This window comes from Ahaetulla prasina, chromosome 2 (genome assembly GCF_028640845.1).
Source record: "Ahaetulla prasina isolate Xishuangbanna chromosome 2, ASM2864084v1, whole genome shotgun sequence".
In the NCBI taxonomy this organism is placed as follows: Eukaryota; Metazoa; Chordata; class Lepidosauria; order Squamata; family Colubridae; genus Ahaetulla; species Ahaetulla prasina.
Window position 1 is genome coordinate 10,333,752 of NC_080540.1, and position 21,375 is coordinate 10,355,126.

The 21,375-nt window shown below is 44.3% G+C and overlaps 2 protein-coding genes across 2 annotated transcripts in view; one reads left to right on the top strand and one right to left on the bottom strand.

The window, feature by feature from the left end:
• Positions 1-3,944: 3,944 nt before the first annotated feature.
• On the bottom strand, positions 3,945-12,388 carry LOC131190354 (zinc finger protein 570-like). The gene is made up of 2 exons (XM_058167675.1): positions 12,292-12,388; positions 3,945-4,842 (listed from the first exon to the last, which is right to left on the bottom strand). The coding sequence occupies exon 2, from the start codon at positions 4,800-4,802 to the stop codon at positions 3,945-3,947; it is 858 nt and encodes a 285-aa protein (XP_058023658.1). The 5' UTR covers positions 4,803-4,842; positions 12,292-12,388.
• Positions 12,389-14,956: 2,568 nt separating this feature from the next.
• Positions 14,957-21,375, top strand: part of LOC131190355 (zinc finger protein OZF-like) — a 23,397-nt gene continuing 16,978 nt past the window's right edge. The window contains exon 1 of the mRNA XM_058167676.1: positions 14,957-15,007. Coding sequence (XP_058023659.1) covers positions 14,957-15,007 — 51 coding nt within the window. The remainder of the gene's footprint in view (positions 15,008-21,375) is intronic.

Sequence of the window (21,375 nt, forward strand, 5' to 3'; positions counted from 1 at the left end):
GAGACTAAGCTGATTTTAAACTTAATAACAGCGTGGGACAATACTGGAAGAAAAAAGAGTTACTGCTATAGAAGAATGGATATTGAAAGTTACTAATTTGGCTGAAATGGCCAAAATCTCAAGCCTTTTTGAAAGTCACTACACAAGAAAAGTATCTAACTGAATGGAAAAAAATGGATTGAATATACGCAAAATAGATATCAGATTAAGAGATATCAGATTGCCGTTGAATGATAGGATGTATTTATCTTTGATTTGTATGGGAGAAGTTAGGATTTGAGAAGAAAGGGAGGACTATAATTTGTGTTCGGGAAAATTTAGCGTATGATTGTTTTCTTTTTGAACTATACCTTGTGTTTGCTCTGGGAGGTCAGGAGGGGGAGGGAGGAGGGTGGTTTTGGAGGGAGCGGGGAGGGGATGGAGGGGGGAGGGGGAAAAAATTTTGTAAAAACTTTTTCAATAAAAAAAAACCACTCTCTTTGATTTCTAAGGTTTTACTTCTCAGGGTATCATATCATCGCAACAGAACAGGAGAGAATAACAGAATTGGAAGGGACCTTGCAGGTCTTCTAATCCAACCCATGCTTCAGCAGGACGCCCTATACCCGTGAAAGCGAACCTATGGCATGTGTGCCACAGGTGGCACGTGTAGCCATATGAGTGGGCATACGAGCTCAGCTCTGGCGCGCATGTACGTGCTGGCCAGCTGATTTTCCGGCCTTCTGGGACCACCAGCAGTAGGGAAACAGGCTGTTTCCTGCCTCCGGAGGGCCTCGGGAGGTGGTGGGGAAGGCCCATTTTTCTCTCTCACCTGGCTCCAGAGCCTCTAGGAATCTGGGAGGGTGAAATGGCCTTCCGACCACGGAGGTGGTCAAAATGACCCTAACTTTGGTCCTACCCACTCATGCACGTGACCTCCCACCCTCTCCACGCTGGCAAAAGGTTAGCCATCACTGTCCTATACCATTTCAGACAAATGGTTTTCATCTCTTCTAAAAGCCTCAATTGATGGAGCACCACTTTTTTCAATAAATTTTTATTTTATTTTAACAAACAATCCATCTTCCATTAAGCAGTGTTTCGCCTGGGTAGAAATATCGTGTGATAAATAAAATTTACAGCCATATTCATTAATATATTTTCTATATTTCACTAATCTACTTTTGTTTCTAGCTTTATTTTATTTCTAATCATCGGTAAAATAGTTCCCATACAATATTATTTAGTTTGTTCCTTCTCTTTAATTGCAAGTGTTAACCTATTCATTTCTGCACGCTCAAATATTTTCCTAATCACATTCTCATCTGTAGGAATTTCTTCACTTTTCCAATTTTGTACAAATATAATTCTAGCTGCAGTTATTATTACATTTTCACTAATTTGGTAAAATCCTCAACAAAAATATTTGGTTTCAAATTAATATGTTGTTGTAACATCTTCTCCAATCACATATTTCTGCCCTATTTTTTTTGCATATCCACCACATATAATGAGACCCAGGTGTCGACATTTCCAACATTTAGCTGATTTATCTTCAAACATCTTTGCCAATCTTGTTGGTGGAAAATGCCTCTACAAAACATCTTATACAAGTTTTCTTTATATCTTGACGTTGATTTGTAGTTTCTATCCATAGTTGCTATTTAATTCTATTGTAAAATAATTTTTTTTGCCCATGCTATCATTCTTCACTTGTTCTTCTAATCTGATACCCAATAAATAGCTATAGTTCCTTTATCACCCTCTCTGTTCCTGTTAATATCTTACCCAATTCTGTCAAATCCATATAAGAACCATATAATTTAGTAACTTTTCATATCTAGATTGTATTTGCAAACCTCACCAACTTTGCTCTTCAATTTTGTTTATTTTGAGCTTACCCGTTCATTCAGAGTGTCTTTCTATCTAATATTTCATACTAGTGATATTAGATGATATCTGTGCTAAACTATGTTTTACAGCTTGAAAATTAATGAGTAGTTACAGTCAGCCTCTCTCCCCTTCTGTCCTCAGGCTTGACACAGAAACATCTCATCCTATCACCTTATCAGAGTTTTGCTTTGACACATTATGAGATAAACCCAGGAGCAAAACACACACACAGAACACAGAGCTAGATAATTAACATGGTTTTATACAACTAAATATATATATATACATGGTAGATACCTTATCATACAGCACAACACAAGGGTAAGATACAAGAGAGAGAGATGCTCTAATTCACCTATATATAGACACCTCTTAAAATGGTAACAGTCTTGTGTGGACCCCATCAGAGTTTTAAACCAGCGATTCCAAATGATGAATCATTCCCATTGCATCAGCTTTCAGTTGCTTCCGCAACCTTCCATCAGCTTACAGCTATTAAATCTACATTTCACCTCTTCTCTCCTCAGGCTTTCTAGCCTTCTCTCCTCAGCCTTACCCAACGGAAGCCTGTCCTATGCTATCTCCTTCTCCAGAGTTATTTTCAAGTTGGAAGGGGAGAACATCACTATATATGAATATGATATATATTCTGGTCATAAAAACTAAAATAGATTTTATTAATGAGGCATGCTGTTGAAATTTCAGCTGAGAAAGGCTGGTTTCATGAATGCAGGGCTATCTGCAAATGTGAAAAAAGAAAAAAATCAAAGCCAATACTCTATCTACTTTTTAAAAAAAACTCATATAAGTCAGATAACCATATCAAAGTTTTTCAGCACAAAAACTGAAAACTTATTCTATATATCTAATTCATTACATCAGTGTTATAATATAGAAAATACTCATCTGAATCATTTTAAAACTTTCTTAATGAGCACCTAGAAGCCAAGAGGAACATCCAAATTTGAAACTGCTCTGGAGATTTCATGATTATGGCGGAGTGCTTTTGCTTTTATATATAGATTTGATCATCTCCATTGTTGAAAGCCAAAGTGGTATCTTCAAATATGTTTTCTAATTTTCCACAAACAGAAAAAAATTTCTTATATAGTGTCTTTGAAAGTAACCATGTATCCTATTTTCCCATACCATACCTTTGAATCACAGGACAACCATTTATATCTGAAATTTTACACTTTTTTCTCCCCCAAACTAGGCTAAATTTGAGGCTGAAAATCTTCAGGCAAGGAAGAAAATTGGGACTTATATGTGGCATTTATCATCTCCATGATAAAAATACAAAGAATGCTAATATATTTTACATCTGCACAATTTCTGCAAAATAAATATCCCACAACCACTTCTGCTGATGGCCAGATAACCATTATCATATTTATGTTGCAATTTTTTCCCCATCCCATCTAATATCATTGTATTTGCAAAAAAAAAAAAAACCACAATACCATTACAAATTCTTGTAGTCTAATTAAATAGTGTTTCTCAGCTGGACTTAAAATGACATTAGAAATGAAATTCAGTTTCTACACTCATCACTTTCTCATGTGATTTCCTCTGTGCAATAAGGCTGGAATTTGCTTGAAACCCCACAATGGGACATTAAAAGGGTTTCTCCTGTGTATAAGCATATGATTTAGAAGGTTAAATCTGCTGAAACTTTTCCCACAATGGACATTCAAAGGTTTCTCCTGTGTGAGTCCTCTGGTTTAACCAGAATGTACTGAAACTTTTCCACAATCAGGACATTCAAAGGGTTTCTCTGTGTGAGTCCTCTGGTGTCCAGGCTGGAAACTACTGAAACTTCCCACAATCAGGACATTCAAAGGGTTTCTCTCCTGTGTGAATCCTCTGGTCTCACAGGCTGGAATTGGACTGAAACTTTTCCCACAATCAGAACATTCAAAGGTTTCTCCTGTGTGAGTCCTCTGTTTCACCAGGCTGGAATTGACTGAAACTTTTCCCACAATCAGGACATTCAAAGGTTTCTCTCCTGTGTGAGTCCTCTGGTGTTTACCAGGCTGGAATTGACTTGAAACTTTTCCACAATCAGACATTCAAAGGTTTCTCTCTGTATGAATCTCTGGTGTAATAAGGTTGAAATTCTCACTGAAACTTTTCCCACAAACAGGACATTGAAATGATTTCTCCCCGGTGTGAGTCCTCTGGTGTTTCCCCAGGCTGGAATTCTGACTGAAACTTTTCCCACAAACAAGACATTCAAAGGGTTTCTCTCCTGTGTGAATCCTCTGGTGTATCACCAGGCTGGAACTGGTACTGAAACTTTTCCCACAAACAAGACATTCAAAGGGTTTCTCTCCTGTGTGAATCCTCTGGTGTATCACCAGGCTGGAACTGGTACTGAAACTTTTCTCACAATCAGGACATTCAAAGGGTTTCTCTCCTGTGTGAGTTCTCTGGTGTATCACCAGGTTGGAATTACGACTAAAACTTTTCCCACAAAAAGGACATTCAAATGGTTTCTCTCCTGTGTGAGTCCTCTGGTGTGCAACAAGGTCAGAATTCCGACTAAAACTATTCCCACATTCAAGACATCTACAGAGTTTCTCACCTGTGTGAATCATCTGGTGGCTAATAAGGTTGGAATTGGTAGTGAATTTTTTCTCACAATCAGGACATTCAAATGGTTTCTTGCCTGTGTGAGTCATCTGGTGTTTCATGAGCTGGGAATTCTGAGAGAAACTTTTCTCACAATCAGGACATTCAATTTTCTCACAATCAGGACTGTCTGCTCTACGTTGATTTCCAATTGACCTTTTCCTCCCAGTAACTTCCAGATATTTCCGTCTTTTACCTAATGGAAGAATAATCTCCCTTGACTTTTCATGTAACGTATGCTTGAATTTCACACTCTTCTTTTCCCAGCTAGAAATCTCTTCCTGATTTTCTCTCATTTCTCTCTCACTTGCTGAGGAAGGTGAAGAATCGTAGGCTCTGTGAAGGAAATGGAAAATATGTTGATTTCGGGACTGACTTGCTTTCCTATTCAATGTTGCTTGTCATCCTCAGTTGTCCAAAGCGCTCTTATTGCCATTCTCTTTGTCTATAAGATTCAAATAAAAATGTATCTTTAATAGTGCATAAAATGGTTGCAGAAGATGGGGAAAAAAAGAAAAACATTTAGATTACAATGAAAAAGCAAACATGCCACAATACTCAAAGAAGCTCTTACATTACTCACGACACATGGAAGACTACCCAGATCCAAGTTTGAATATCCATTCAATGATGAAATTCACTTGTTGACTGGGTCAATCACAAATGCAGTTTGTTTTCACATTCAAAAGAAAAACTAAATTTATCATTTCTATGGTTTTACTATCAGGGTCAAATATCAGCAGAACAGAACAGAAGAGAATAAATAAATTCTAATCAGTAAAGTGAGATAAGAACCTATCACCATTGCAGTAGTAAAATCTAACCAATACAGTGTGTATGTAAGACATCTGGATCTTCCTATCACTCTGCTTGTCTGTTACAGCTTTTTCAGATACCATTCACCACTTTTTTCTCCACTATACTAAGTTTATCTGTCACCACTAGCTATTTTCAGTTTAAATTGTCACAAGGAATTTATGCCTGTGTTTTTAAATAATGCTATGTTTTTAGTCTTAAATGGGTTTTCATTATTGGCTGGGTGCTTACCTGATACATTTCTGGAGAAGGAGGCTTGCTGGGTTGTTTTGGTATGACAGTTCACTAGAGCTTTAGATAATTTGCGGGCAACAACAAATACAAATAATAGTATATATTCAGAAATTTAAATTGTCACAAGGAATTTTATGAAAACCTAATGAAAATAATGCTATGAAAATTTTTTAAAAAGTCAATTAATTTTTTTTAAAAAAGGAAAGTGCTTCAGTATTGGACAAAAGCCCTACCGCCCACCATGAAAGCTGGAACGCCCACTAGTGGGCGGTAGGGACCAGGTTGACTACCACTGCCCTATACCATTTTGGACAAGCGGCTATTACGTCTCTTATGAAAAGCTTCCAGTGATGGAGCACCACAATGTCTGAAGGCAAACCATTTTGCTGGTTAATTGTTCTCACCATTAGGAAATTTCTCACTGCTTCCATTGTGTATAAGGAGGTGAACTAGCAGCCAAGTACTGCTAATAAAGTGCCCTTGATCAATTGATCATTAGCTAGTAGACTACATCTATAAAAGCTGAAGTTGTAGGAGTTTCCTGGTCTTTGGCATTGAGGTGTGTGTTAACACAATGCCAAAAATACACGAGCAATGATCTTAGAGAAGACATTGTTGCTGCCAATCAATTTGGGAAAGTTTAAACGGCCATTTCTAAACAATTTAAAATCCATCATTCTACAGTGAGGAAGATTATTCATAAGTGGGAAACATCCCAGACAGTTGCCAATCTTCCCAGGAATAGATATCCAAGAAAATACACCCCAGGGTCAGACGATGCAATGGCCAGGGAAATTGCTAAAAGACAAAGACTTTTATTTGAGACTCTACAGGTTTCAGTTAAAATAGAACAGAACAGAACAGAACAGAACAGAATAGAATTTTTTATTGGTCAAGTGTGATTGGACACACAAGGAATTTGTCTTGGTGCATATGCTCTCTGTGTACATAAAAAGAAAAGATACGTTCATCAAGGTACAACATTTACAACACAATTGATGGTCAGCATGTTAAATGTTAAGATTCATGACAGTGCAATTAGAAAAAGACTGAACAAGTATGGTTTGGGAGGAGAAACCCTCTTCTCTCTGAAAAGGTCATAGCAGCAGGGCTGAGGTTTGCAAAGTTGCATCTGAACAAATCACAGGAATTCTGGAACATTGTCCACAGACTAGACCAGTGAGATGGTTGGCCATATGCAGTGACACGCTTGATGAAAACCAAACACAGCATATCAGCACAAACATCTCATACAAACCATCATGAAGAAAGTTAAGTCAAACTGGACGGTGTGTCCCAGTGCTCTGAGAGAACCAAAATTCCAGTCGTTTGGGGTCCTTTGACCATAGGTGTCCTGAGGGACAGTGAAGATTGATCGCCGGTGCAAACAGGGAAGTTGAAATTCTGAAGGTTATTAGCTGACTAAAGGAAGACATCAAAGAGCTTTAAGATCAAAGCTAGGCTTTCCATCTGGAAGATTTGAGCAGGATGATTGAACAGAGTATTTTTAATAAAAGGATTTAATTGAAAAAAAGGAAGTAATTATCTTTGTGGATTAACAAGTGACATTTTATTGCGGGGGGGGGGGGAGATTTGTGAATTGGAGAGAGACATCTGCTGGTGGAAAGCATTGCATTACTTAGACCACCTTGGGAAATGACTGGAGGAGTAATTGTTTAAAGAGCTGGGGCACGATTTCAAAAAGGAGCGGAAAGAATAAAGACTCAAATTGGAACAGTTTATATGAACTTTTGAATTGGACATTATTTGGAAAGAAAAAAGAGACATTATATGGACTTGAATTCGAATTATGTATAAGCTAAAATAATAAATTCAAAAATCCTTTCTCTTTAAATTGACAACATGGAGAGTTGGGAGTATGAGTATGAGGAACTAAGGGAGATGCTTCAAAAGGTGCGAGAATCACTTAAGGGAAATAAAGAAGCAGAGGTTAAAATGTAAAAGAAGAGAGGAGAAAGAAAATATGAGTGAGAGACGGGAGGAGCAAGAATACAATGTTGAAAAAGAAATAATTGAAGAATGATTACTCTGGGATTGACAGTGGCAGAATAAAAATGGACACAGGGAAATATCTCTCAAAGAAGAAGAGAGGAGGAGGAAATGGGAAAAGATTGAGGAGGAAAATTAAAAGAATAAAAATTAGAGAAAGGAGGCCGAAAGGAAGATACAAGAAAAAGAAAAAAGAAGAAGATAAGAGAATGGGAGAAAGGGAGGAAAACATTAAGAATTGGAATTTTGGAGAGACCGAAAGAAAATGGTTAAAAGGGGAAGAAAAATGGATAGCAGAAAGGAAATTAAAACATCAATAGGTTGATTTAAGGGAAGGATATTAGTAGTAAAAATTGTATGTAAGAAGTAAATTAGAAGAAATATATAGATTATTGTAAAAGGGAAGTAAGAAAAAATGAAATGAAGTGTATGTAAGAAGCAAAAAAGAAGAAATATACTGTTTAATGTAAAATGGAGAAGTAGATGAAATGTGAAAGATAAAATGGATTATGTTTTGTTGTCTGAGGATGCATGGATTGGAGAGAACTATACTGGATGGTAAAGAAATATATTTTAAATATTGAAAAAAATAAAGAAATTAATTGAAATTAAGGTATAACACTGAAAAATTAGTAAATGATACAAGAATGAAAAGAAATATATGCAAGAAGCAAAAAAGGAAGAACTATACTGTTTAAGAAAAATAGACCAGCAAATGAAATATGAAAGATAGAATGGTTTATAGGTGAAAATAATTGAAAGTGAGACATAAAATTGATCAAAATTGAAATGTTAGAAAATGATGTATGCTAATGAAAAAGAAAAAAAAGCCCTTTCCCCAAGAATGAAATATTTTGGGGAATGTTAAAAGAGGGAGAATATTGTATTTCCCCAAAGGAGAAATGAAGAAAAAAAAATCTTTAAAAAGGCAGAAAGCAGCCCCAACAGATGCCTGAAGTCTTTAGAGGTGGAGATTTTGTGCCCATTTAGAAAGAGAGGGCCAATCTATTCACAAACAAAACACCTTCAGCTCCAGTTGATGGGATTAAGACAGACAGGACAGGACTTTTAGGACATAATGGGCCACCACCATTAAAATGGAGCATTTCAATCACACAACCCCAAAGACTGTATAAAGGCCCTCTTATCCCAACCTCATTTTGTCAACAACCTAAAAAAGACCAGAGGCACATGTCTGAACTTGTTGCCCTGAGAAATCAGGTCCAAAGCAGAATAATGGAGTTGGGGACCTTGAGGTCTTCTAGTCCATCCCCTGTTCAGGCAGAAGACCCTATACCATTCGGAACAAATGGCTGTTCAATCTCTTAAAAACCTCCAATGATGGAGCACCCACAACCTCTGGAGGGAAGCCATTCTCAAAGAATCAACTTTATTTAAAAGAGACTTTTCAATCTTCCCAGCAGAAAATTGCAGCCACCAGTTTCACAGCCTGCAGCCCCAGTGGGCTTCCATTTGGGAGGAAGGAACCTGCAGCAGCAGCAGCTGACCTGCTTCAGCCCAGTTGCTTCTCTGCTTCCAGGCCGTGGAGAACCGAACAGCCTGACTTGCTCCCGGACCTCCTCCCACCTGCTGCCCTCAACTCACCTGCCAGATGCTGCTTCGACCTGGAAGAGCAGAAAAGCCGCTCTGCCACCACTTTTCTCCCACGAGTCATCCGGAAGAGGAAGTTTCTCTGCACTTCTCTCTTCCCATCCTTTCTAGCAATGCAGTACTGATGGTTTAAAAACCTCTTTCAAGCTGGGGGTGGCACTAAAGTGTGTGGCTTTCTAGGCAAAGATGTTGCCTGATCGCCATCTAGCGACCTGAGGTGGAAAAACACGCTTGTCCAGTCTCCACCAAGTCCTTTGGAAGATGTTTCAGGAATTACGTCCTTTTCGACTGTAGCAACGGACCTTGCAACTGAGCCAAGTATTAATGCAGCCTAGGATTGTATTGGTTATTTTGGCTGCTATTATTGTTGGATCACGTTTAAGTGATCGTCCACTGGGATTCCAAGATCCTCCTCACAATTATGGGCATTAAACCAGTTTATACTTTCTGGTCTGTAAACTTATATCTGTGTCATATCATTTTGTTAGATACAGTCTTACATAGGAAAAAAGAACCAAAAATCCAAGTACATACTAGATGGACATTCACAGAGACATCGTTAAAGACCTTGGAGTTTTCATGTCAAATGATCTTGCCAAAGCCACTGCAACTACATAGCAAAAAGTCTAAGTGTTAAACCTAATTTTCCTATTTCTTTTCCAAAAACACCACACTACTAACAGAGCATATAAAACATTTGTTAGACCAATTTAGAATACAGCTATTGTTTGGAACCCTCACCATATTCTGACATCAATACAATTGAGGGTCAGAAATATTTTACAAGAAGAATTCTCATTCCTCTGAAAACAACAAAATACCATCCCACCAGACTTGAAATTAGGCTTAGAAAACTTGAACTCTGTCGACAATCAAGCAACTCACAGAATCATCTATTGTAATGTCCTTCCTGTCAATTACTTCAGCTTTAATTGCAATACAAGTGTTAAGTTCAAGCAACGAGGCTGGAGACCAGGTAGTGACAACAGCTCTTAATATAGGGTGAACCCAGCAACCTGGCTGGGGAAAAACCTCTTTATATACTGTTTAACTGAACCAATCAGCAACGTGTTTGTTTCCGCCAAAATATTTAAAGATACATACACTCCTCCCTCCCAGAAAACACTTACCTATTTACATATTACATATGTTATTTTTCGACGTAGTCACGCAAATAACCTGGGCTCCTGATTCTTCACCTGCGCGGTTCAGTCCTGGTGTTGAGCTGGTGGAGGCTGTTTCCTCCCAGCTCTTTCTAGGCCATCCGCCCTGGATTACTGCAGACTTTTTCTAGGCCATCCGCCTTGATTACTTGCAGAGTTTTCCTGCTCATCGAACCTGATGGCGCTGGACCTCCGGAACTCAGCTAAGTCTTGCGCCTCGGTTATGGTCAGCTGTGGGTTCAATAATGAGGGGATCTGTCTCATTTAGCTCTTGTTCGGCCATTCGCTTTCCTTATCTGATCTATGTGGCGCCCATACCGTTGTCTTTAACTCAACTAAGTATGATTTTGGACCGTTGCTTTATGATTTGCCCTGAGCCAACTTGGGCAGCCCCATAGTTGCGGGCCCACAGGTCGCCTATGCCCATTTCTCTGTTTTAGTTCCCCTTGTAACCCTCTGGTGTAATGGGGATAAACGGTCCAGTGGGCACCGAGCTCATTCCATCAATAATTCGGCTACTTCTGCCTGTAGCAGTGCTGGGGTTCTATGCTGAACGCCAGAAAGAAATCTATCTTTGTTTGCCAGTCGCCTGGCTTGAGCCTGACAATGCCTCCTTAGCGCCCGGACGGAACGCCTGCAAGGCCATTCGACGCAGGGTGGAAAGGCGAGAGAGGGCATGTCGATGCCCTCATCTGCCAAGTATTCTCAAACTGCTGCCGTGAATTGCGGGCCGCTGTCGGATACACAGGCAATTGCAATAGGTCAGGGCTGCGATTACTGCCTCGGCGTCATGGATTTCATGAGTATGATTCCAACCAGAGAGAAAGCGAACCACTAGGAAGGTTTGGCTGGAAAGTGTTATGTATTCATGTTTGTACCTTTAAATATTTGAGCGGAAATCAGCTTGTTGATTGTCAAGCCCAGCAGAACTGTATAAAAGGAGAGGTTTTTCCCCAGCCTGTTGCTGGGTTCACCCTATATTAAAGAGCTGTTGTCACTACCCTGGTCTCCAGCCTCATATTTCCAGAACTTAACATTGGCGACGAAGGGATCTCGAGGCTGAGGAGAACCAGAACCGAGCTGAAGCACGATAGACCCGAACCCAGCAAACCCAGGGCAGAAAAGCGAGATGGCCAGTTACACTCCGCCCGCACCGCTTGACCCGCTAAAGAGAAATGGGAACGATATGACCCGCTTCAAAGAGGAGAATATTGTATTTCCCCAAAGAAGAAATGAAAAAAAAAGTCTTTAAAAAGGCAGAAAGCAGCCCCAACAGATGCCTGAAGTCTTTAGAGGTGGAGATTTTGTGCCCATTTAGAAAGAGAGGGCCAATCTATTCACAAACAAAACACCTTCAGCTCCAGTTGATGGGATTAAGACAGACAGGACAGGACTTTTAGGACATAATGGGCCACCACCATTAAAATGGAGCATTTCAATCACACAACCCCAAAGACTGTATAAAGGCCCTCTTATCCCAACCTCATTTTGTCAACAACCTAAAAAAGACCAGAGGCACATCAGTCTGAACTTGTTGCCCTGAGAAATCAGGTCCAAAGCAGCATAATGGAGTTGGGGGGACCTTAGAGGTCTTCTAGTCCATCCCCTGTTCTGGCAGGAGACCCTATTCGATTCTGAACAAATGGCTGTCCAATCTCCCCTTAAAACCCTCCAGTGACGGAGCAGCCACAACCTCTGGAGGGAAGCCATTCCCAAAGAATCAACTTTAATTTAAAAGAGACTTTTTCAATCTTCCCAGCAGCCGAAAATTGCAGCCACCAGTTTCACAGCCTGCAGCCCCAGTGGGCTTCCATTTGGGGAGGGAAGGAACCTGCAGCAGCAGCAGCTGACCTGCTTCAGCCCAGTTGCTTCTCTGCTTCCAGGCCGTGGAGGGAACCGAACAGCCCGACTTGCTCCCGGACTCTCCTCCCACCTGCTGCCCTCAACTCACCTGCCAGATGCTGCTTCGACCCTGGGAAGAGCAGAAAAGCCGCTCTGCGCACCACTTTTCTCCCACGAGTCATCCGGAAGAGGAAGTTTCTCTGCACTTCTCTCTTCCCAGCCTTTCTAGCAATGCGGTACTCGATGGTTTAAAAAACTCCTCTTTCAAGCTCAAGGGCGGGTGGCACTAAAGTGTGTGTGGCTTTCTAGGCAAAGATGTTGCCTGATCGCCATCTAGCGACCTGAGGTGGAAAAACACGCTTGTCCAGTCTCCACCAAGTCCTTTGGAAGATGTTTTCAGGAATTACGTCCTTTTCGACTCCCAGCAACGGACCTTTGCAACTGAGCCAAGTATTAATGCAGCCTAGGATTGTACTGGTTATTTTGGCTGTTATCACTTATTGTTGGATCACGTTTAAGTGATCGTCCACTGGGATTCCAAGATCCTCCTCACAATTATGGGCATTAAACCAGTTTATACTGGCTCAATTCACCTAGTTTATACCTACGCGGTTGGTTTTTCTGGTCTAAGTGTAAAACTTATATCTGTGTCATATCATTTTGTTAGATACAGTCTTACATATAGGAAAAAAGAACCCAAAAACTAAGTACATACTAGATGGACATTACCTTACAGACGACCCCCATCCCGTTAAAGACCTTGGAGTTTTCATGTCAAATGATCTAAGTGCCAAAGCCCACTGCAACTACATAGCAAAAAAAGCTCTAAGTGTTGTAAACCTAATTTTCCGTAGTTCCAAAAACACACTATAAGAGCATATACATTTGCTAGACCAATTCTGAATACAGCTTGCCTGTTTGGAACCCTCACCATATCTCTGACATCAATACAATTGAGCTGTCCAGAAATATTTTACAAGAAGAATTCTCCATTCCTCTGAAAACAACAAAATACCTTATCCCACCAGACTTGAAATCCTAGGCAGAAAACTTGGAACTCTGTTGGAGACCTAAGCAACTCACAGAATCATCTATTGTAATGTCCTTCCTGTCAAAGGCTACTTCAGCTTTAATTGCAATAATACAAGTGTTAAGTTAAATATGAGGCTGGAGACCAGGGTAGTGACAACAGCTCTTTAATATAGGGTGAACCCAGCAACCTGGCTGGGAAAAACCTCTCTTTATATACTGTTTAACGGAGCAACCAATCAACAACGTGCTTGTTTCCGCCAAAATATTTAAGATACATAACACTCCTCCTCAGAAAACACTTTACCTCTATTTACATATTATTTACATGTTGTTTTCGTAGTCACGCAAAAATAACCTGGGCGTCTCCTGATTCTTTCAGACCTGCGGTTCAGTCCTTGGTAGTGGGTTGAGCTGGAGGGCTGTTTGCTCCTCCCAGCTCTTTTTCTAGGCCGTCCGGCCCTGGATTACTGCAGACTCTTTTTCTAGGCCATCCGGCCTTGGATTACTGCAGAGTTTTCCCTGTTTTCACCGGGAACCTGATGGCGTCGCTGGACCTCCAGGAACTCAGCTAAGTCTTGCGCCTCTCCCAGGTTATGGTCAGCTGTGGGTTCAAATAATGAGTGGTCATGATCTGTCTCATTTAGCTCGGGTTCGTTCGTTTCCTATCTGATCTATGTGGCGCCTCCATACTCGGTTGTCTTTTAACTCAACTAAGTATGATTTTGGACGGTTGCTTTTATGATTTGCCCTGCTAGCCAACTTGGGCCGTCCCCATAGTTGCGGGCCCACACTCGATCTATGCCCATTTCTCGTTTTCCAGTTCCCCTTGTAACCCTCTGGTGTGTAATGGGGATTCAAGCGGTCCAGTGGGCACGGGCTTCCGTCATCAATAATCGGCTGGGCTTCTGCCTGTAGCAGTGCTGGGGTTCTATGCTGAGCGCCAGAAAGAAATCTATCTTTGTTTGCCAGTCGCCTGGCTTGAGCCTGGACAATGCCTCCTTAGCGCTCCGGCGGAGCGCTCTGCAAGGCCATTCGGCGGGGTGGAAAGGCGCAGAGAGGGCATCGGATGCCCTCATCTGCCAAGTATTCCTCAAACTGGGTTGCCGTGGTGCGGGCGTTGTCGGATACTAGCGTGTCAGGCAACCCGTGGGTTGCGAATAGGTGGTGCAGGGCTGCGATTACTGCCTCGGCTGTCATGGATTTCATGAGTATGATCTCCAACCATTTAGAGAAAGCGTCGACAACCACTAGGAAGGTTTGGCCGTGGAAAGTGTTATGTATTCATGTTTGTACCTTTAAATATTTGAGCGGGAAATCAGCACGTTGCTGATTGGTGGACTCAACAGAACTGTATAAAGGAGGTTTTCCCCAGCCTGTTGCTGGGTTCACCCTATATTAAAGAGCTGTTGTCACTACCTGGTCTCCAGCCTACTTCCAGAACTTAACATTGGCGACGAAGGTGGGATCTCGAGGCTGAGGAGAACCAGAACCGAGCTGAAGCACGATGGGCCCGAACCCAGCAAACCCAGGGCAGAAAGCGGAGATGGCCAGTTACACTCCGCCCGCACCGTTTGACCGGCTAAGAGAAATGGGAGCGATATGACCCGTTTGCAGCTTTCTAGAAGCCAACGAACTGCAGGAGTTCAGATAACCGAAGAGGGCTTATTTCCTAAGCCACTGTGGTCGGAGGTCATCGACATCGCGGAAGCCCTGGCAGAGCCAACACCGTTGCAGTCGGTGTCATGGCCAACTTTGCAGACTTTGCTAAAAATCGCGCCGCGCCGTCCAAATACGTGCGGCGGTTTGAATTCGGAGGCGAAGGCAGATGGAGCGAATCCATCGGTGACTACATGGCGCCCTAAGCGTCCAAGGACTGCGGATACGCGACCTAGACGAGGTGCTCCTCGAGCAACTCATCCGAGTCAAAGATATCCGTTTGCGACGGCGGCTGCTAGCAAAGAGCAACCTCACACTGGCCAACGCTCTGGACGAAGCCAGAGCACATGAAATGTCCTCAAGCGGCAGAGACACTGCAGAAGCCGGTCCCAAAGCGGCAAAGGCAACTCCGGTGCACCAGGAGGAGGTTCAGACCGAATCCGGCGGTGAAGCGAGGAAGGGTCTGCCGCGAGAAACGCGACAAAGGGACGACGGGCGAATCGGAAGCTGGGGGTCAACACCAGCGCCAACGCTGCAAGTTTAAAGAGCGTGTCGGCGTGTGGGAAGAAAGGCACCTAGCTCAAGTTTGTCGAGCCCAACCTTCCGCCGAAAATTCAAATCGGCCAATCAGGCGCGGAATCGGCAAAGGCGGCCCGATTGGCTCAAACAAAAAGGCGCGGATTCAACCAAACAACTGTGGTCATAGGCCTAAAACCAAAGTGGAGAAGAAGATCTTCACCAAGCCAAAATAGAGGGAGTACGGTGCGGCTTGAAGTAGACACGGGATCAGCGATCACCATCATGTCCTGGGACACTTTGGCGAAATCGCTGCCGTCCGTCAAGCGCCACCTGCAAGCACAACGGCCACGAGTGCACGACTACCAGGGAATCGCATCCCTGTTCGAGGACCACCTCCGTCCGAGTCGATACGGTCCACATAAAAGACCCTGCCCATCACGATCGTCGAAGGAACTCTGCCCAGTCTGTTGGGACTAGACTGGTTTCGTGCCCTGGGCATGGGAGTGACAGCATCTACAGAAGTGACTGTAACCTGAAAGACATTCTCTTTAACGAGTTCGAAGATGTCTTCAAGGACTGCCTGGGCAAGTACAAGGGACCCTATTTCCTTCAACTTAGACCCCAGGTAGCCCCCATTAGGCTTAAGGCGAGGAGAGTCCTTTGCCCTAAAACCAAAATCGATAAGGAGCTGGATAAGCTCATTAATCAGGGATTTTGGTGCCAGTCGATCACGCAAAGTGGGAGGCGCCAATCGTCACCCATAAAACCGACGGGTCAATTAGAATCTCGCTGACTACAAGGCGACGCTTAACAAAGCCTTACAGAAAAGCGCTTACCGGTTCAGTGGTGCAGCACTTATTGCACTCTTTGGGGCAAGGGCAAATCTTTGCAAAGTTAGACTTGGCCAAGCCTACCAACAACTGCCAGTAGACGCCCGCACAGCGAAGCCCAAGCGATTGTAGGCACAGGGGGCCTTCAAGTGCACCGATTGCAATTTGGGGTCAGTGTGGCACCAGGGCTGTTCCAAAACCTGATGGAACGACTACTGCAGGGGCTCCCAGGGTAGTTCCTACTTGATGATGTCCTAATTTCAGGGAAAACATGGAGGAATTGGGGGCAGGTTAAGAAAGGTCTTGAGCATTTTCGGACAGCGGTTAAAAGTCAAGACAAACAAATGCCAGATGGGGTCGAATCGTCGATTTCTTGGGCTACGGATAGACAAGAAAATTCACCCTACTGAGAGCAAGGTTAAGGCAATTAGGAAGGCTCCAGCGCCCAAAAACAAAGCAGAGCTGCAGGCATTCCTGGGATTGGTTAATTTTACGGTTTTTTAAAGAACAAACGAACCGCTTGGAACCGCTGCATAGGCTCTTAGGAAAAATACTGTTTGGTCTTGGGGAAAGTCAGAAAATAGGGCTTTTGAAGCAGTAAAGAACCTGCTCAAGTGATAGCCTGCTCATCCAATATCACGACTCATTACCCTAGTGCTGGTTTATGCCTCCCTTATGGGGTGGGGCTGTACTCAGCCATAGACTTCCAAACGGCACAGAAGCCCTATAGCTTTCTACTCTAGAACGATGTCCTCCCAGAGAGGAACTACAGCCAATTAGACAAAGAAGCACTAGCCATTGTGTCAGGGGTCAAAAATTCCACGAATATGTCTTTGGGCGGAATTTTGAAATCGTGACTGACCACAGACCGCTACTGGGGATACTGGCTGGCGATCACCCAACGCCTGTGGCACTTTCGCCACGCTTGACCCGATGGACTATATTCTTAGCCGCTTATTCGCATACAAGCTGCAGCATCGACCAGGAAAAGAAGTGGGGCATGCAGACGCTTAAGCCGATGCCCACTACCAGGGCGATCAAGACCCCACCGGGACGCCCATCCTACTTATTGACTCTTGGACTCTGGCCCAGTCACATCAAGGAAGTGGCTCGGCATCATACCGGACATTGTGTTAAGGACTGTACCCGGTTGGGTACAGAGAGGGTGGCGCCGCTTAACGGTTCAAAGAATTTGTTAAAACGAGATGAGCCTCGGCTCAAGGGGTGCCTGTTATGGGGTGATCGTAATAACCCTGTTAAGTTAAGGAAAGGTATTGGACCTCCCACGAGGGTCACCCAGGATCGTAAGGATGAAGGGGTTAGCTAGAAGCTATGTATGGTGGCCACTCATGGACGAGAGATTGCTGAGAGGGTAGGGAAATGCCAGCTTGCCAAGAGTCCAGACCTCTACCCCCAACGGCCCCAGTCAGAGAATGGGAAAAGCCCCAAGGGCCCTGGTCAAGAATCCACATTGACTTTGCTGGCCCTTTCACGGCCAAACATTCCTAGTGGTTGTGATGCATTTTCTAAATGGTTGGAGATCATAATCATGAAATCCACCACGCCAAGCAGTAATCGCAACCTGCGCCACCTATTCGCAACTCACGGGTTGCCGGACACTCTGGTGTCCGACAATGGGCCCCAATTCCACGGCAGCCCAGTTTGAAGAATACCTGGCAGAGGAGGCATCCGACATGCCCTCTCTGCGCCTTTCCACCCGCGCCGAATGGCCTTGCAGAGCGTCCGTCCGAGCGCTAAGGAGGCATTGTCCAGGCTCAAGCCAGGTGACTGGCAAACAAAATAGACTTTTTCCTAGCCGTCCAGCACAGAACCCCAAGCACGCCACGGAAAAGCCCAGCCGAATTGTTAATGGACGGAAACTCCGGTGCCCACTTGACCGTTTGAACCCCATTACACACCCGAGGGTTACAAGGGGAACTAGAAGACAAGGAAATGAGCATAGGCGACCGGTGTGGGCCGAAACTATGGGGACGGCCCTAGTTGGTTCGCAGGACAAATAATAAAGATAACCGCCCAAAATCGTCGTGGTAGAGCTACCCGACAACCGAGTGTGGAGGCGCCACATAGATCAGTTAAGGAAACGAATAACTGACCAAACCGAACCAAATGAAACAGATCATGACCAATACCAATTTGAATCCACAGCTGACAATGACCGGAGGCGCAAGACTTAGCTGAGGTCCCAGAGTTCCAGCAGCGCCATCAGGTTCGAGGAAGCAGCAGGGTTCAAAATTAATCAGGCGGATGGCCAGAAAAAGTCTATAATCCAGCCCGTTGGCAGAGCTGGGAGGAGAAAACAGCCCCTCCGACCAGCTCAAAACACCACCAAAACTGAAGCGCAGGTCAGAAAGAACTAGGAGGCATGGGTTATTTGCGTGACTACGTCGAAAAATAACATGTAAATAATATGTAAATAGTGGCAAAGTGTTTTCTGGGAGGGGAGGAGTGTTATGTATTCATGTTTGTACCTTTAAATATTTGAGCGGGAAATCAGCACGTTGCTGATTGGTCGAAGCCTCCAGCAGAACTGTATAAAAGGAGAGGTTTTTCCCCCAGCCTGTTGCTGGGTTCACCCTATATTAAAGAGCTGTTGTCACTACCCTGGTCTCCAGCCTCGTTACTTCCAGAACTTAACAGAAAGGGCCAGCAAAATCAATGTGGATTCTCGACCAGGGCCCTTGGGGTTTTTCCCATTCCCTGACTGGGGCCGTTGGGGGTAGAGGTCTGGACTCTTGGCAAGCCTGGCATTTTCCTACCCTCTCAGCAATTTCTGAGTCCATGAGTGGCCACCACACATAGCTTCTTGCTAGCCCCTTCATCCTTACGATCCCTGGGTGACCCTCGTGGAGGAGGTCCAATACCCTTTCCCTCAATTTCTCCGGGATCACCACTCGATCGCCCCATAGCAGGCACCCCCCTTGAGCCGAGAGTTCCCCACGTTTTTTTACAAATTCCTTAAACGCTGCCCGGCGCAGCCACCCTCTTGTACCCAACCGAGTACAGTCCTCAAAGTAATGTCCGGTATGATGCCGAGCCACTTCCTTAGATGTGACTGGGCCAGAGTCAAGAGTCAATTAGCAGGATGGGCGTCCCGGAGTGGGGTCTTGATCGCCCTGGTAGTGGGCATCTGCTTAACGCGTCTGCATGCCCCACTTCTTTTCCCGGTCGATGCTGCAGCTTGTAGGAATAAGCGGCTAAGAAAATAGTCCATCGAGTCAATCGTGGCGAAAGTGCCACAGGCGTTGGGCGGTCGCCAGCCAGTATCCCTAACAACGGTCTGTGGTCAGTAACAATTTCAAAGTCTCTCCCAAAAACATATTCGTGAAACTTTTTTACCCCTGACACAATTGCTAGCGCTTCCTTATCTAACTGGCTATAGTTCCTCTCTGTGGAGGACATCGTTCTGGAGTAGAAGGCTATAGGGGCTTCTGTACCGTTTGGAAGTCTGTGGCTGAGCACAGCCCCCACCCCGTAAGGGGAGGCATCGCAAACCAGCACTAATGGCAATGAGCTATGATACTGGATCAGCAGGCTATCGCTCGAGAGTAGGTTTTTTACTGCTTCGAAAGCCCTAGCTTCCGACTTCCCCCAAGACCAAACAGTATTCTTTCCCAGAAGCTTATGCAGCGGTTCAGCAACGGTCGCCTTGTTTTTTAAAAAAACCGCGTAAAAATTCACTAGCCCCAGGAATGCCTGTAACTCTGTTTTGTTTTTGGGCGCTGGAGCCTTTCTGATTGCCTTGACCTTGCTCTCAGTGGGGTGAATTCCTTTCTTGTCTATTCGGTAGCCCAAGAATTCGACGGATTCTACCCCTATCTGGCATTTGTTCACTTTAACCTTTAGTCCGGCTGACGGAAAATGCCCAGAACTTTTCTCAACGCTCCCCAATTCCTCTCGTTTTCTGCTGATATCAATACATCATCAGTAGGGAACTACCCTGGGAGCCCTTGCAGAAGTCGTTCCATTAAGTTTTGGAACAGCCCGGTGCCACACTCACCCCAAATTGTAATCGGTACACTTGAAAGCACCCCTGTGAGTTACAATCGTTTGGGCTTTGGCTGTGTTGGCGTCTCACGGGCAGTTGTTGGTAGGCTTGAGCCAAGTCTAACTTTGCAAGACTTGCCCTTGCCCCAAAGAGTGCAGCAAGTGTTGCACCACGGAACCGGTGGCGCTTTTCTGTAAGGCTTTGTTTAACGTCGCCTTGTAGTCAGCGCAGATTCTAATTGACCCATCTGGTTTTACTGGGGTGACGATTGGCGTCTCCCACTTTGCGTGATCGACTGGCACCAGAATCCCCTGATTTATGAGCTTATCTAGCTCCTTGTCAATTTTAGGTTTAAGGGCAAAAGGGACTCTCCTTGCCCTTAACCTAATGGGGCTACCTGGGGTCTAAGTTGAAGGAAATAGGGGTCCCTTGTACTTGCCCAGGCAGTCCTTGAAGACATCTTCGAACTCGTTCATGAGTATGTCTTTCAGGTTACAGTCACTTCTGTAGATGCCAGTCACTCCCATGCCCAGTGCACGAAACCAGTCTAGTCCCAACAAACTAGGCAGGGTCCCTTCGACGATCGTGATGGGCAGGGTCTTCTTGTGTGGTCCGTACTCGACTCGGACAGAGGTGGTCCCTCGAACAGGGATGCGATTCCCTTGGTAGTCGTGGACTCGTAGCCGTTGTGTTTGCAGGTGGCGCGACTGATGGCAACGACTTTGCCAAAGTGTCCCAGGACATGATGGTGATCGCTGACCCGGTGTCCACTTCGAGTCGGCACCGTACTCCTTCTATTTTGGGCTTGGTGAAGATTTTCTTCTCCACCCGGGTTGAGGCGCGGCCTATGACCACAGTCGTTTGATTCGAATTCGCGCCTTTTTTGTTTGAGCCAATCGCGGGTCGCCTTGCCGATCCCGCGCTCTGATTGGCCGATTTGAATTTTCGGCGGGAAGGTTGGGGAGCTCGACAGACTTGAGCTAGGTGCCCTTTCTTCTCGCACCGCCGACATGTAGCGTCCTTGAACTTGCATTGTTGACGCTGGTGTTGACCTCCTCCGCAACTTCCGCATTCATCCCGGTCCTCTTTGCCGCGTTTCTCGGTTCGACAAACCCCTTCCTCATCCTCACCGTCAGATTCGGTCTGGATC

What these genes read in the sequence shown, in the direction of transcription:
- LOC131190354 (XM_058167675.1), bottom strand. Translation starts at nt 4,802, where the DNA reads ATGAGAGAAAATCAGGAAGAGATTTCTAGCTGGGAAAAGAAGAGTGTG.